Raw genomic sequence first — 13,218 nt, 5'->3', positions numbered from 1 at the left:
GTCTTAGTTTTCTAAAAATGTAGGTTAATTTTCTCACACGTGTCTTTACTAAATCAGTTTGTAAATTCCAGGTAAGGTGTTTGTCAATAATCACACCTAGATACCTTATATAGGTGACATTTTCCAGAGCAGTACATTTGCAGTTGGAAGTGTCATTTTGACATCTATGTATTGTTAGGGATAATTCTTTCGGGGCATTGGTCCTATTGCTTATATTAAAATTCATAAGTTTGGTTTTACCTATATTGAGGCTAAGCAAGTTGTGGTGGAGCCAGTTGGCGACAGTTTGCATTCCGGTTTCTGCAGCGCTATACGCTTCCCTCCAAGATCTGCCGTGGAAAATCACAGCGGTATCGTCTGCGTAAGCAAAAATCTTAGCCTGGTTGAGTTTGAGTGAACAGAGTCCATTTACGTAGAGAAGAAAGAGCGTAGGACTTAAGACACTGCCCATCACATCATTTAAAAAATTGTTCACACAATAATCTAGTTACTGGCCTCTTACTGGCCTATTTGAAAAACATGTGCCCTTTGACATATAAAAAGGAAACAAACTAATCCTCTAACTCCTTCGGTAGGAGTAAGACCTTATGAAAAAATTTGTAATTCAACACTGAAAATACTTTCTCCGATTGCTGATTGACTTTATTTTATACTCGCTTAGCGCATCAATAGGTACACTTATTTTACAAATTATATGTACAATTATTGCAATCATATGTTAAAGCAATATTTATTGCTTAGTTCTACATGCAGCGGGAGCAAATAAAAGGATTCATGTATCGATTTTTCGTAATGTCAATAAATATGTAATGTGCGACTTTCAGGCCACTGCGACATTTTCATGAGTGTAGGCACTCATATAACTCTCAATGGCAAAAAAATCACTTGATAAATTATAAAATACTAATATTCTACGCTTAAAAAAAGTGTTTCAATTTGTAAATTAAAAAAAAAACTTTAAAACACTGAATATATAAATAGAAAATATTATTAAAATTAACTTCCTAGTTTCGTCTTAAGACGAACATTGGATATTTCCTGAATATATTTTCTGGTAAACGGATGATATCGCGAATTTCTCCTGAAATACTCCGGATTCGAATATTATGAGAATTATACGCTTTGCAGTTCCAATTCGAATATTGATACTATATCATATCCTTACTATTTCGACTAGACTTTATTTATAATATAATTATTAAATTTATTAGCAAGCGCTCGGGAACATACCATAATGATGCAACTATTTATATGTACCTAGTTAGGTATTAAAAGTTAAAACCTTTAATTTACTTTTGTACTTTTTACAGAATAATATTATATTGTAAATTTACCAAGAATATGGAACATAAATGAGCAATGAAATCCTGAAAATATAAATTATAACAGGACCACAATTTTTTAAATGTGCAATTACAGTTCCTTGTGTAATAATTTAAGCAGGTAATAAATATTATGCAAACTATGTTAAACATTTTTCCCTAAACATATAGGCTATTTATGCATTTATCTATTTAGCAAAAGTTACGCAAGATTTGTTTTGAAATACATAATATTATTGCCTTAAACATAAATATTAATTAGTTTTAATGCTTATTAGGTTCATCGAAGCATTTTTAATTTTTAATTCATGATTTCCGGACTGAGAATCTGTCATATTATAATAACGTAGGTACCTTTTAAAATCTATAAAATTTGATAAATGCAAGATTTACATTCACTGTAAATGTAAATCTTGGTATAGGTAATCATTGGTTTATTTTAGAATTATTTCAAAGCCTAAAATAAACCAATTAAATAAATTATTTAATTAAAGCTGAGGAAATTGGAAATATATCGGAAATCGCGAAAGATTCACAGAATAACGATAATATAATTGAATAATGAGCTTTATATGGGGACAGGAAAATATGAAATCGAGTAAGGTAAATCCAATATGGATATAGTGATATATATTAAATGGGAACTAATTCAGTAGTTCAGTTCAAAGTTTTCATGATAACGTGAAACATGGCTCATGAACGGACCTTAGTACTCGTAAGTATTTTTTTAAATATTCGTAACTATCTAATGATTTTATTTCATAATTTTTTTTTAACAAGAATTTGTTGCAGATTTTTTTAAGTAGTTTAGATAATTTATTTGAACGAAACTTTTTTTTAAACATTTTACGAGTATAGATAAATAATACGCAAAAATATTAAATTAAATAATTTCATTGTTCGATCAAAGATATAACATACATTAATATAATTAACATTTAAATACTTATTTTCAGATCTACATGCACGTTTTCATCACATTTACAGGAACTTTGGCCCAACTCGGTATGTATAATTGAGTGCCCAAAAAGTTAATAATGTAATGGATCTATTATTGCTAATATTTATGTATGAAACTGAATATTTTGTTCTATGAAAGGGATAAACTGACAAATAGTATTATAATTTTAAATGCCTTAAGTATAGTGTCCTTCGTCATTTTATTGTGGTGAACGTGGCAATGGATACACGCAAAAAAAACGCAACGGTTATTACAATACATAGATGGCTTGATTTCTCTTAAATATTAGTATAATTAATTTTGTCATAGAATATACTAGACAGCAAAAAAAAATAATTATTCTATTTATTAATTATAACTTATTTAATAATTATAAATTTTGTACGTTAAAGTAAAAATCTATATTACTTACATATAATAAATCTGTAGAAGGGTCAATTCTGTACACTGAAAATATTGAAAAAATAAATACCAGGGGGGAATACTGGATCGATATCAAACCCAAATATGTGATTAAAAAAATTTTTGTCTGTCTGTCTGTCTGTCTGTATGTGAAGGCATCACGTGAAAACTAACGGTTCGATTTCGATGAAACTTGGTATAATTATACCTTATTATCCTGGGCGTAAAATAGGATACTTTTTATCCTGGAAAAATCCGTAGAAAAAAAATTATCTTTATTTTTCAGTTTTATCCATACCTACATGTTGTTTTATTATAGCCGTATTTGGGAACAATAGATATTTATAAGACATCATTGTCAGAGTTACTCAAAATGGAGGAATAAACCATCCACGCGAAGACCGACATCCGCGCGGACGGAGTCGCGGGCGGAAGCTAGTTTATTTAATAAAAGTATCTACGTATAATCGTTGGTTGCTACGGGAAATGATTTTATCAATGACCTATTTATACTAGGATTTTATATATATTTTATAATCTTTTGTTTCATTATAGATGTGAAGATTCTTACAGAAGAATGTTTAACAGGAATTTGTGAATATGTTCCAAATTACCCAGAAGGATTAGCGTTAGATCTTGTAAAAGAGGTTAGTACTTAACAAAAAATAAGCACACGCATATCCCTATGGAATATATATTTTTTTCATGTTCTGTGATTTTTTTATATTGAATTTTATTATATGTTATTTCAGCTCAAAGCAAGTAAAAAAATTTCAAACGAGGATTTACTTGCAAATACATATGAATTAAATGACAAAACTGATAGTTCCCGCGAAACTCCTTTGTGCAAATCTGAAGAAATAGTAAGTATCTAAATATTGGCAATTAACTCATATTAGTAATGAAATGCTACTATGTACTGTTTGTATAAATAATGTAAATAAGTTTTACACTACATACTGAGGATTCTTCGTGCTTTGATTTTCTTTTATCGATAACAGGTAATTTATTAAACTCAGGATGATACGTTTTTGATGAAAATTATTTTTTATACTGTACATACCATTAGGTACACACATAAGTAGTAATAATATAACCATTATTTTAGATTTCTACTCCAAAAGCAGCTCAGAGTGCGAATGGCACGTGGTATTACATTTTAAATCCAAAATATGAGTTGATACAAAGATTTCGTGTAGAAAAATGCAGGTAAGTCTTTTTAATATGTAACTACATGGCTTTCTTTCTACCCCTGGCTTCGCCCGCGAAGAAGAAAAACCCGCATAGTTCCCGTTCCCGTGGGATTTCCGGGATAAAACCTATCCTATGTCTTTTCTCGGGTATCAAAATATCACTATACCATTGAGTAACAGACAGACAGAGAGTGTTACTTTCGCATTTATAATATTAGAATGGATTAATTTGTAGACACATAAATAAAACAAAAAATTATTCAGTATTTCTTATTTTATGAAAAATATTTTACTCATAAGTCATAACTTATTGGTCAACAGAATATATCTAATTTAAATGAATTGGTCTAAGATTCCATCCTTTGCCCATCTGTTTATGGGATGATTTGTTTTTATTATCATCCTCCTATTTATATTAATTTTAATAACTAATAAGAATCTCCTGTTGCAGCTCTAGCAATAGTAGAAAGATGAAGAGGGAAATTACTTCTTATTATGAGTGAGTACACTTGTCTTTAATTAAATTTTTTCTTCATGTTAACATATATTCAAGTGCTTATAATCAACTAGTGGTCCGCCCCGGCTTCGCCCGTGGTACATATTTCGCAATAAAAGGTAGCCTATGTCCTTTCTCGGGTATCAAAATATCTCCATACCAAATTTCATGCAAATTGGTTCAGTAGTTTAGGCGTGATTGAGTAACAGACAGACAGACAGAGTTACTTTCGCATTTATAATATTAGTATGGATTTGATTATTAAAGTCTTATGGGTTTTTACTATTTCCCAAGTAGGTAAAAAGGTTCAATGGCCAACAAAATTTGGGTTTTAGCAAAAAATCGGTGAACGCACTTGCAGTGGGATCTCGTACTAATAATAATCAATAATTTAAAAACAGAATATATCGTCTATCTAACATGTGTACCTATTTGTATTCTAGAGAGAAAATGAACTTTGGGATCTGTGCTGATAGAGTGCGCAACCGAAACTACGAAGGATTATGCGTGCAAAAGTACGTCCTCCGACAAATGATGGCAATTTCAGGAAATTCGGTTTTTTATGACTACTTCCGCATCCCTAGTTGTTGTTCCTGTGTAGCACGGTCTTTAGAGTAAAAAAAAATAACATGTGATATTATATTATTGTATTTAGCGTATATTAGGTTCATTTTGAAATTCTATGTCATTAGTCATTAGTACCTACCTACTTGTATTCAAGTATGTGTAGCTGTGTTTTTGAAATTAGATATTATTTATAGGTAACTGGAACATAATATGGTTAATAATTAATATGTGGTTTTACGACGAAAGCAAGGCGTAATATCACAGTAGTCAGTATGTAACATATTATTCGTATCTGTTTACCGTGGTAATGGTATCGAGAACGTGTTGTGATGTCAGTAATTTATAAACGCAGTAGGTATGACGCAGTTTTACGTTATTATAGAGCATGGTTGTATTTTGTGATTGTATAGATTTAATATACATAACTAAGTAGGTACAATATTTATTTATTTTATTTGAATTTGTTATAGATTAACGGCATATATTTGTGAGACACCGTAAGTAGAACATAATGTTATTACGATAAGTACCTATTTAAGTTGTACCTACCATTACGCACTTACTATAGTTGTATCTATTGATAATAATTTATAATAAATTTAAAATGTGATAAAGTCTATTGAAAAATTAGATAAAAATGGTTTATAATTAGTTTTAAGTTAAATTGACGTTTATACAAAACACAAACATGTCTATATTATTTTTTAATTATGAATAGGTAGATATAATATATTTATTTCATTTACAATAATAAATACTTATAATAAGCTTAGTAGTTACCTAAAGTTTTTTTTCCAATCATATTTTATTGTGTATTTTATATTATAATATAATAAATACTACCTAATACCCTTTTATTTTTAATCTATAAGATCCATAAATTATGTATGGGGGGCATTTCACGCGAAGCGGACACAGATTTCAGGGTCAGGTTTCAGATTTCGGTTATATTTTAGTATGTTACACCTGTATAATCTCGGTATGTACCTATACGAAAAATTTTTGTATTTCGAAGCTTAGTTTTCATAATACAGGTCTTTGAAGATGTCAGTAGGCGCGAGGTATGGGGGACTTTGAATGTAATTATCAGTTCCAGAAAAGTAATTTTTAAATACATTGATGACTGAAAAATATACTCCATGAAATAAACTTTATATGCTCATATTTCTAATTTCGAATTAATATTTAAAAAATACTTTTCTTTGTCATTTTTTACAAACTTTGCGTATTTTTAATTTTTTTTTAAAATAAAAAAGGGGCACTCCTGGGAAAATTATTTTAATCTAGCACAGCGCTTTTCATGCTCATTCATATATTTTTATTATGTACTTTTAATTTCCGTGGTTTTAAATATTTTCGATTTTATTAATTTTAAAGATTTTAATGTAATATTTTTTTAAAGAGTAAGGGTTGGCTTTAGTTAACTGCCGCACGAATTTGTTGGAAATATTTATATTGTTAGTTAGCTAGGTAATGTAAGATTGTAATTCCAAAATATTATCGTTAGGAAACTTGTAGTTTTTTAGTTATTAATTTTTAAAGTTAATAATTTTTTGTGCGAAAAAAGCGCATTTATCCGTTTTGTTGTGCAAAAAAGCGGACCAAGACGTTCCATTTCACTGTACTGTGACTTAATGCAGCGGCGGGCGAGTGCCAGAAGCGACTTTAGGGCGATTCCCACTCAAAAAAAAAAATAAATCTACGTAGGTTAAAAAACTATTAAACTTTTATTTTTAATATCCAAATAGGTAGCGAGGAGCGAAGCGACGAGCGTGTTAGTTTAACTCTTGAACTGCCGCCAGAAGCGACTTTAGGGCGATTCCGACTCAAATAAAAAAACTACGTAGGTTTACACAACTTGTTTGTATTTTATTTATGTATCGTAAATTTTTTGTTATTATCGTCTAATGCTTAGTTAAAATGATTTTACACCAATTCCATACATTTTGAGGTTAGAATAGGAAAATTGATTTTTCTCCAAAACTATTGGTTTCCTAACTTTCCCCTTTTGGGGGGAGGGTCCCCCCCTCCTCCTCCCTCCTCCCCTCCCACAAAAAACCTATAATACGTGCGGCAGTTAACTAAAGAAACCCCAAGAGTAATAATAATAATTAATCTTTAACTAAAACACTATTAAAACCCACGATTAAAAACTAAACTTTAATTATTCAAACATTGTTCAACCTATAACCACAGAATACATAATAGTAGCTAAACGCTACAGAACGGACACTCTCCGCCTCCCGCCAAAATTAAACACTTACCTCACCCCGCACGATCAGACATGTTATGGTACCCATTTCCCCGCAAGGACGATACCAACGACGTCTTATGCCGGCACTTCACATAGGCCAACGCGTTCGCAAGCGCGTTGGCACATGCACTTGTCCAATGTGTAGAACGGGCGTTCGCGCGCTCGTGGTAGGTATTTGAATGTTGGCCAGCGCGCTCGCGAGCTTGCCGCGCGGTGTCGGAAACATCAAAGGACACTTGTCGCAAGCTTGGCGCACCATCCACACATTGGCCGCGCGATCAGTTTGACTGTAGCAGCTATCAGGAGTGCACGTTTTTTTCGTGCGGCGAATTAACACCTAACTTGACAAAATGGCGAACAATATGAGTAACGAGGAAACATTTAAATTTATTGAGCTCTATCAGAGTGAAAACTGCCTGTAGAACCCAAAAAATAAGTACCATAAAAATAAAAATGTTGTACCTATGTATTAAAAGTGCAAAATAAATAAGGTTCTTGGACATGCCGTTTTTCTCACAATGTTTTACTTCACAAAGAGCATCCTACTTTAATATTATTTATTTATTCAATTTATTTCAGATAATTGCAATATCCATATAATTGTTAGTATCTTGGTACCTTAAAAACTACGTTAGTATTAAAATTACACAATTAATTATTAACAATACTATTTTAAATCAAAATGTTCTTGAGACATGGATTTTAATCCAATGTCTCAAGACATTGCATTATAAATGTGAAAGTGTGTTTATTTCTTTGTTTGTTACATCCATTTTGAATACGTCCGCACATTGGCTCGAACCAAACCATACTGAACGACCTTCCAATGTGTGGATTACTCACAAGCGCGTTTGCAAGCGCACCGCCAGCGCGCTGGCGAATGCGCTGGCCTATGTGTAGAGGCGACATTAGACGAAACGCAACGAAGATTGACAACATTAATCAAATTGACATAAAGTAATTTTATTATTTTGGATTTGTGATTATCGTTTTTCGTAGAAAATGGTTAAATATTATGCTGTTTACGGATGTATTTCATCAGAAAAACGCGAATTTTTTTTTACGCTAGTCACAAATTTGCCAACCATAAAGCGTTTACACACACATTTGCAGTCTCTACAGTGTGACTGTCAAAACAATCATTTTGTATGGAGTGTCCGGGGTGTGGTGTGACTGTCAAAACAATAATTTTGTATGGAGTGTCCGGGGTGTGCTATAACGAAACGTTCGTGACCTAAGAGCAATTAACCTATAGAGTTCTTATATTAAGACAGAACAAAATACATATTTTCTAATCTACTTACTCTTAGTCAATAACAGCATAAGCCAGATTGAGATAGCGATAGAGTATCTGCACTGTCTTCAAACGTAGCGCGCCGGCAGTCAGTTTGTTTTCCAACCAGCTGGTGGGCTCAGTGCGTCAAGTGTTTTTAACGAAATATTTAGAAAATATAAAGTGTACAGTGTTTCTTTTTATTTGTCAGTGTGCTAAAATAACTATTGTATGTTTAGCAACCGGCTATCACTAGTCGAATGGGAGTTTTGGATAAAAACAATGTAAAAATATCTTTCCATCGGTAAGTGATTTTCAGCAAATTGATAAATATTTATGTTTTAAACCTATTTGAAGGTTTTATCAAGCGCTTTTTTGTAATTTTATGTTGTAACTGTAACATTTACCCACTTTATGGGGTTGTGGAATATAAAATAATGAAATAATTTTTAAAAAACGTCACAATAATATCACGTTTGGCATTTTGTTTACCACCGTAGTGTTGTAACACATCTAGCGTATATTATCGATTTATGACAAAAAATCTATTTCATATTAACGTTGATTTATTTATTTTGTTTCATAAATCAGATTTATATGTAGTTGTTGTTGCAAATAATAGATGTAAATTTTTTACCGCAGGAAAATAGAACATACCACGTGGTTGTTTTATTTGCACTATGTGTTTTAGTTTTCGTTTGTTGTTTATTAATTTCTCTTTCAGATTATTAATAAATTCATTTTGTTTTAGATTTCCAGAGCTAAATAAAAAATGGGTATAAAACGTGAGACATGAGTTGATTGGACGCCGCCACAATTTGCAATATTGTGTTCACTGCATTTCGAGCCTACTTGTTATCAAGATGGATACTCTAGAAGAATTGTGCAATCTTACGCTTACCTACGTTTTTTTTTGTTCCTGTAGATAATAAATACATTTGATTAAAGAGAGTGAATTTTTATTTTGAAATTTTTTACACATAAGTTACCTACTTTAAATGTGTAACTATGTGAAAATTAAACGGTTGATTAAATGACAGTTCTCATAGATGAGAAACTACTATTGAAATACATACTTAATATACATGCGTTTTCAAAGAAAAACCCGCATAGTTCCCATTCCTGTTGGATTTACGGGATCAAAAGTAATTTTTCCAAATTTCATTTTAATCGGTTTAGTAGTATTCGCGTGAAAGAGTAACAAACATCCATCCTCACAAACTTTCGATTTATTAGTAGGATGTTAGGAAAATGTTTTCATTAAGACTGTCCTTTTATTAACTTGTTAAAATGCTGCATGATTCCTTCATGCTGACTGTGCCTTTCTCCTCACTCCTTTAACTTTATCATCATTTCCTTCTTTATTTTAAATTACATTTCAAGTTTTAAAATTTCTTTTATAATGTACTAACTTTCCGCCCGCGTTTTTAAAGAAAATCCTGCACAGTTCCCGTTCACGTGGGATTTCCGGGATAAAACCTAACCTATGTGTGTATGTACAAAATTTCATTGTAATCGGTTCCGCAGTGAAAGAGTAACATCCCTTCTCACATAATTTCGCATTTATTATATACGTAGGATTAAACAAATAATGTATTCAACTGAAATTAATTATAAGTTTTGTTTTTTTATTATTTATTATTTCACGAAACCGTAAATGCAAAATACATTCACGATTTTATCGATTGAAGCACATCCCATCACTATCACTTTCTATCTATCTAAATACGTACCTATAGTAAAAATGGTGCCATGACTATGTTGAAACGTAGCTTGTTGTCTATAGCTGTCTCATTCTTTCATACGACGTTTTCTTTAGATAGAGAGAAACAAATATATGTAAATTGTATACGCTCGATACAAGTACTCTATAGGTTAATTGCTCTTAGTTCGTGACATTGATAACACTTGACAGTTTGACATTGACAGCTATCAAAAAAAATCAAAACATTACAGGTTACCTCAAAGAGTATAATGTATAATAGGGCATAGAGAGCCCTCTTGAAGCATATGAAGGCCAACCTATTTGACTTTGACTGGCGACAATGAGCCCTCTGGATTTTGGGGTTAGAACTAATTCCATATACCTACATACATATAATAGGTATATTTTTTTTATCACTACTCTTCTATAAATAACGACGCAATTTAATTTGAATAATCATTTCAGGCAAAAATAATATGTGCCTGGAATAAATGCTCACATATTATATTTGCGTCGTTATTGAAATAGGAGAGCGATATTGTTTCAGAGAATACCTACAACTGATTTATTATCATTTATTTTCAACATTTTAGAAATAAGACTAAGATCTAAATGATTACAAAATGGATGGTTTTTAAAGATTTAGGTGATTTAAAAAAAAACTTTTCAGTTGTAATAATTACAAGATAATTAGCTTATATAATTAGTATTTATATTAGTTTCATTATATGAATATAAATACGGAGTCTTTAAAAATGAGATATTTGGAAGTGCTAAATAGGTATAATTCAGTCAAATTTCTTAAAACAAATTGAAGTACTTACTAAGGATAATGAAGAAAACGACAATAAAAGAAATTAGTTCTTTATTTTTTAAATGCTTTCACATATTGTAATATTACATATTTTTAAGTACTTATCTAAAACAAAACTGTCCGTGCACATAATTTTCAGTAAAACGTTTTGAAAGCCTGAACGTAGGGCTCGATTCAACGCACTTTCACCACACTTTCACGAGAACTATAAACTTCACACGATTATCAACAAAATGAACTAATTAAGTAATTTTAACGTAAATAAACTTCACCGTTCACGTATAGTCGCCGCCATTTTATGACAGAATTATCAAATACAAATTACAAAAAAAAAGTTAGTCAATGTTACCAATTAATAAATCATATTTAACACTTTTCATGTAAATTAAATAAGACGTTTTCAGTATTTTATTTAGTTAGACGCACTATTTTTTTATGTAAAATATTTTCCTGAATAATTATAGTTCTAGATAAGATAGGTACTGAATTAAAAATCTGAGATTATTGTTCTAATTCATTTAAACTTTGAATAAAGAAAGGTTTTCATTTGCCTTATTTTACTGCATTGATTTCATATAGGACAACACTGAGAAGCTTTCAGAAGATGTTGCAAGTTTATTAATTTGATACCATATGAAGCGATTGAAATCGCAAAATTATTTATTGGAATTTGAAAAAAAGTAAGACATGCATTCGATCTATTAAAATAAAACAATGTTTAAAGAATAATTTCCATTTATTTAAATATCTTTATTCACTTTGCAAAAACTTCGGAAAGTGCGATGCCATCTTTTGGGGATTTAATATAAACTTATTTAAATAAGTTTTTACTCGCCAAAGTATAGATCGCGTGGCTTTCTTTAATAAATGTCAGTTTGTTCTAAGTGTCCCCCCCCTGGGTTACCTGTTAGGTACAGCTAGGCACGGTAGTATTTATTTACAGCAACACATCGGCATTTTCGCAGACGTTTTTAGAACAATATTTAATTGGCGTATGAACACAAAGTACTAATATAAATAAAACTATAATAGCATACGATGCTAGCAGCTTTTAACAAGAAGCATTTGATAGCTTTTTATTTTACAGTTTTTAGGCCGTATCTTATTTTCGCCAACAACATGTCTTCTGGTATTGTAGATGCCGGTAAGTATCTAAGTGTTAAATATTTGTAGATAATTATTACTGAAAAGCATTCTGTTTACTTAAGTAAATACAAGGAATTTCATTTAAACTCTGCGGGAAAGGAAATCTGAATTTCTTAAAGAAGCCCTTTCAGATACTTCATTTAGCATTAGCAGCTAATTTTATTATTTTAATTGGCATAAATTCTTCAATACATGCTATCAATACCAATATAAATAATAAGATAATCGTTCAATAATACTACCGTCATATTACTATTGTTCTCAAAAAATATGAATAATAAGCATTCTTAAAATAAAGCTGAAAAAATGCATTTACATATTAACAATAAGTATGATCAAACCAAAATTTATAAAAACAATTCAGTATCTTTAGTATGCACCTCTTACCCTGTTTTAATTACATACTAGCTGTCCGCACTGGCTTTGCCCGTGGTACATATAGAATAATAGAAATTTTGATTTGATTTAGAATAATATAAAGCAATTAATAATTATCTTCTGTTCAGATAAATACTCTGTGGCCTATGTCACTGTTCCAAATACTGATGTTGGTAAAACCATTGGTCATGGTCTTGTGAAGAACAAATTAGCTGCATGCGTTAACATTATACCACAAGTGACATCTATTTATGAGTGGAAGAATGAAATTAATGAGGATAGCGAGGTTTGTACTTACCTTTACTTGGACAATATAAATATAAGTGAGATATCAAATCTTGCAGATTCTTTAAGGTAGAATAATTCTAAATGCACTGTCGTTTTTAAATTTGTCTACTCATATCAACTTCTTTCATAGTTAACATGAATGAAAAGTTTTTAATTTGAAGTTATGTATTTAAGGATACAATGGTTAGAAACTGATATGAATTGACAAAATGCAGCTTGATGATCTACAATTATATTTAACGATAGAGACTAGACGAGCTTAGACGAGATATCCTCAATTTAACTCAAATAAAGCTGATTAACAATAACTATGAAGGGTAGTTTTCATAATGTATTTTATTATTAGATACCTTCATATTTCTTAGCATTTATTTGTAGATTTTGAGGATTGGGAAACTAGAGAAATAATTGTTTAACTT

The 13,218-nt window shown here is 30.7% G+C and overlaps 1 protein-coding gene across 1 annotated transcript; it reads left to right on the top strand.

Moving 5' to 3' along the window:
* Window positions 1-1,985: 1,985 nt before the first annotated feature.
* On the top strand, window positions 1,986-12,666 carry LOC123693298 (protein spaetzle-like). Its single transcript, XM_045638318.1, has 9 exons — window positions 1,986-2,037; window positions 2,279-2,327; window positions 3,241-3,332; window positions 3,438-3,548; window positions 3,794-3,894; window positions 4,330-4,377; window positions 4,818-5,292; window positions 12,075-12,131; window positions 12,640-12,666. Exons 1-7 carry the CDS (start codon window positions 2,011-2,013, stop codon window positions 4,990-4,992), a joined length of 603 nt encoding a protein of 200 aa, XP_045494274.1. The 5' UTR covers window positions 1,986-2,010; the 3' UTR covers window positions 4,993-5,292; window positions 12,075-12,131; window positions 12,640-12,666.
* Window positions 12,667-13,218: the final 552 nt, after the last annotated feature.

The sequence above is a fragment of the Colias croceus genome, chromosome 7, assembly GCF_905220415.1.
Source record: "Colias croceus chromosome 7, ilColCroc2.1".
Classification (NCBI taxonomy): Eukaryota; Metazoa; Arthropoda; class Insecta; order Lepidoptera; family Pieridae; genus Colias; species Colias croceus.
The sequence above is the reverse complement of the archived record's forward strand: the minus strand, read 5'-3'. Positions and strand labels throughout refer to the sequence as shown.

Excerpts from the sequence above, each read along its gene's own strand:
- LOC123693298 (XM_045638318.1), top strand. The coding sequence starts at position 2,011 with ATGGCTCATGAACGGACCTTAGTACTC. Across the intron at positions 2,038-2,278 it reads ATGAACGGACCTTAGTACTC|ATCTACATGCACGTTTTCAT; the intron begins GTAAGTATTTTT and ends ACTTATTTTCAG. Across the intron at positions 3,895-4,329 it reads TTTCGTGTAGAAAAATGCAG|CTCTAGCAATAGTAGAAAGA; the intron begins GTAAGTCTTTTT and ends CTCCTGTTGCAG.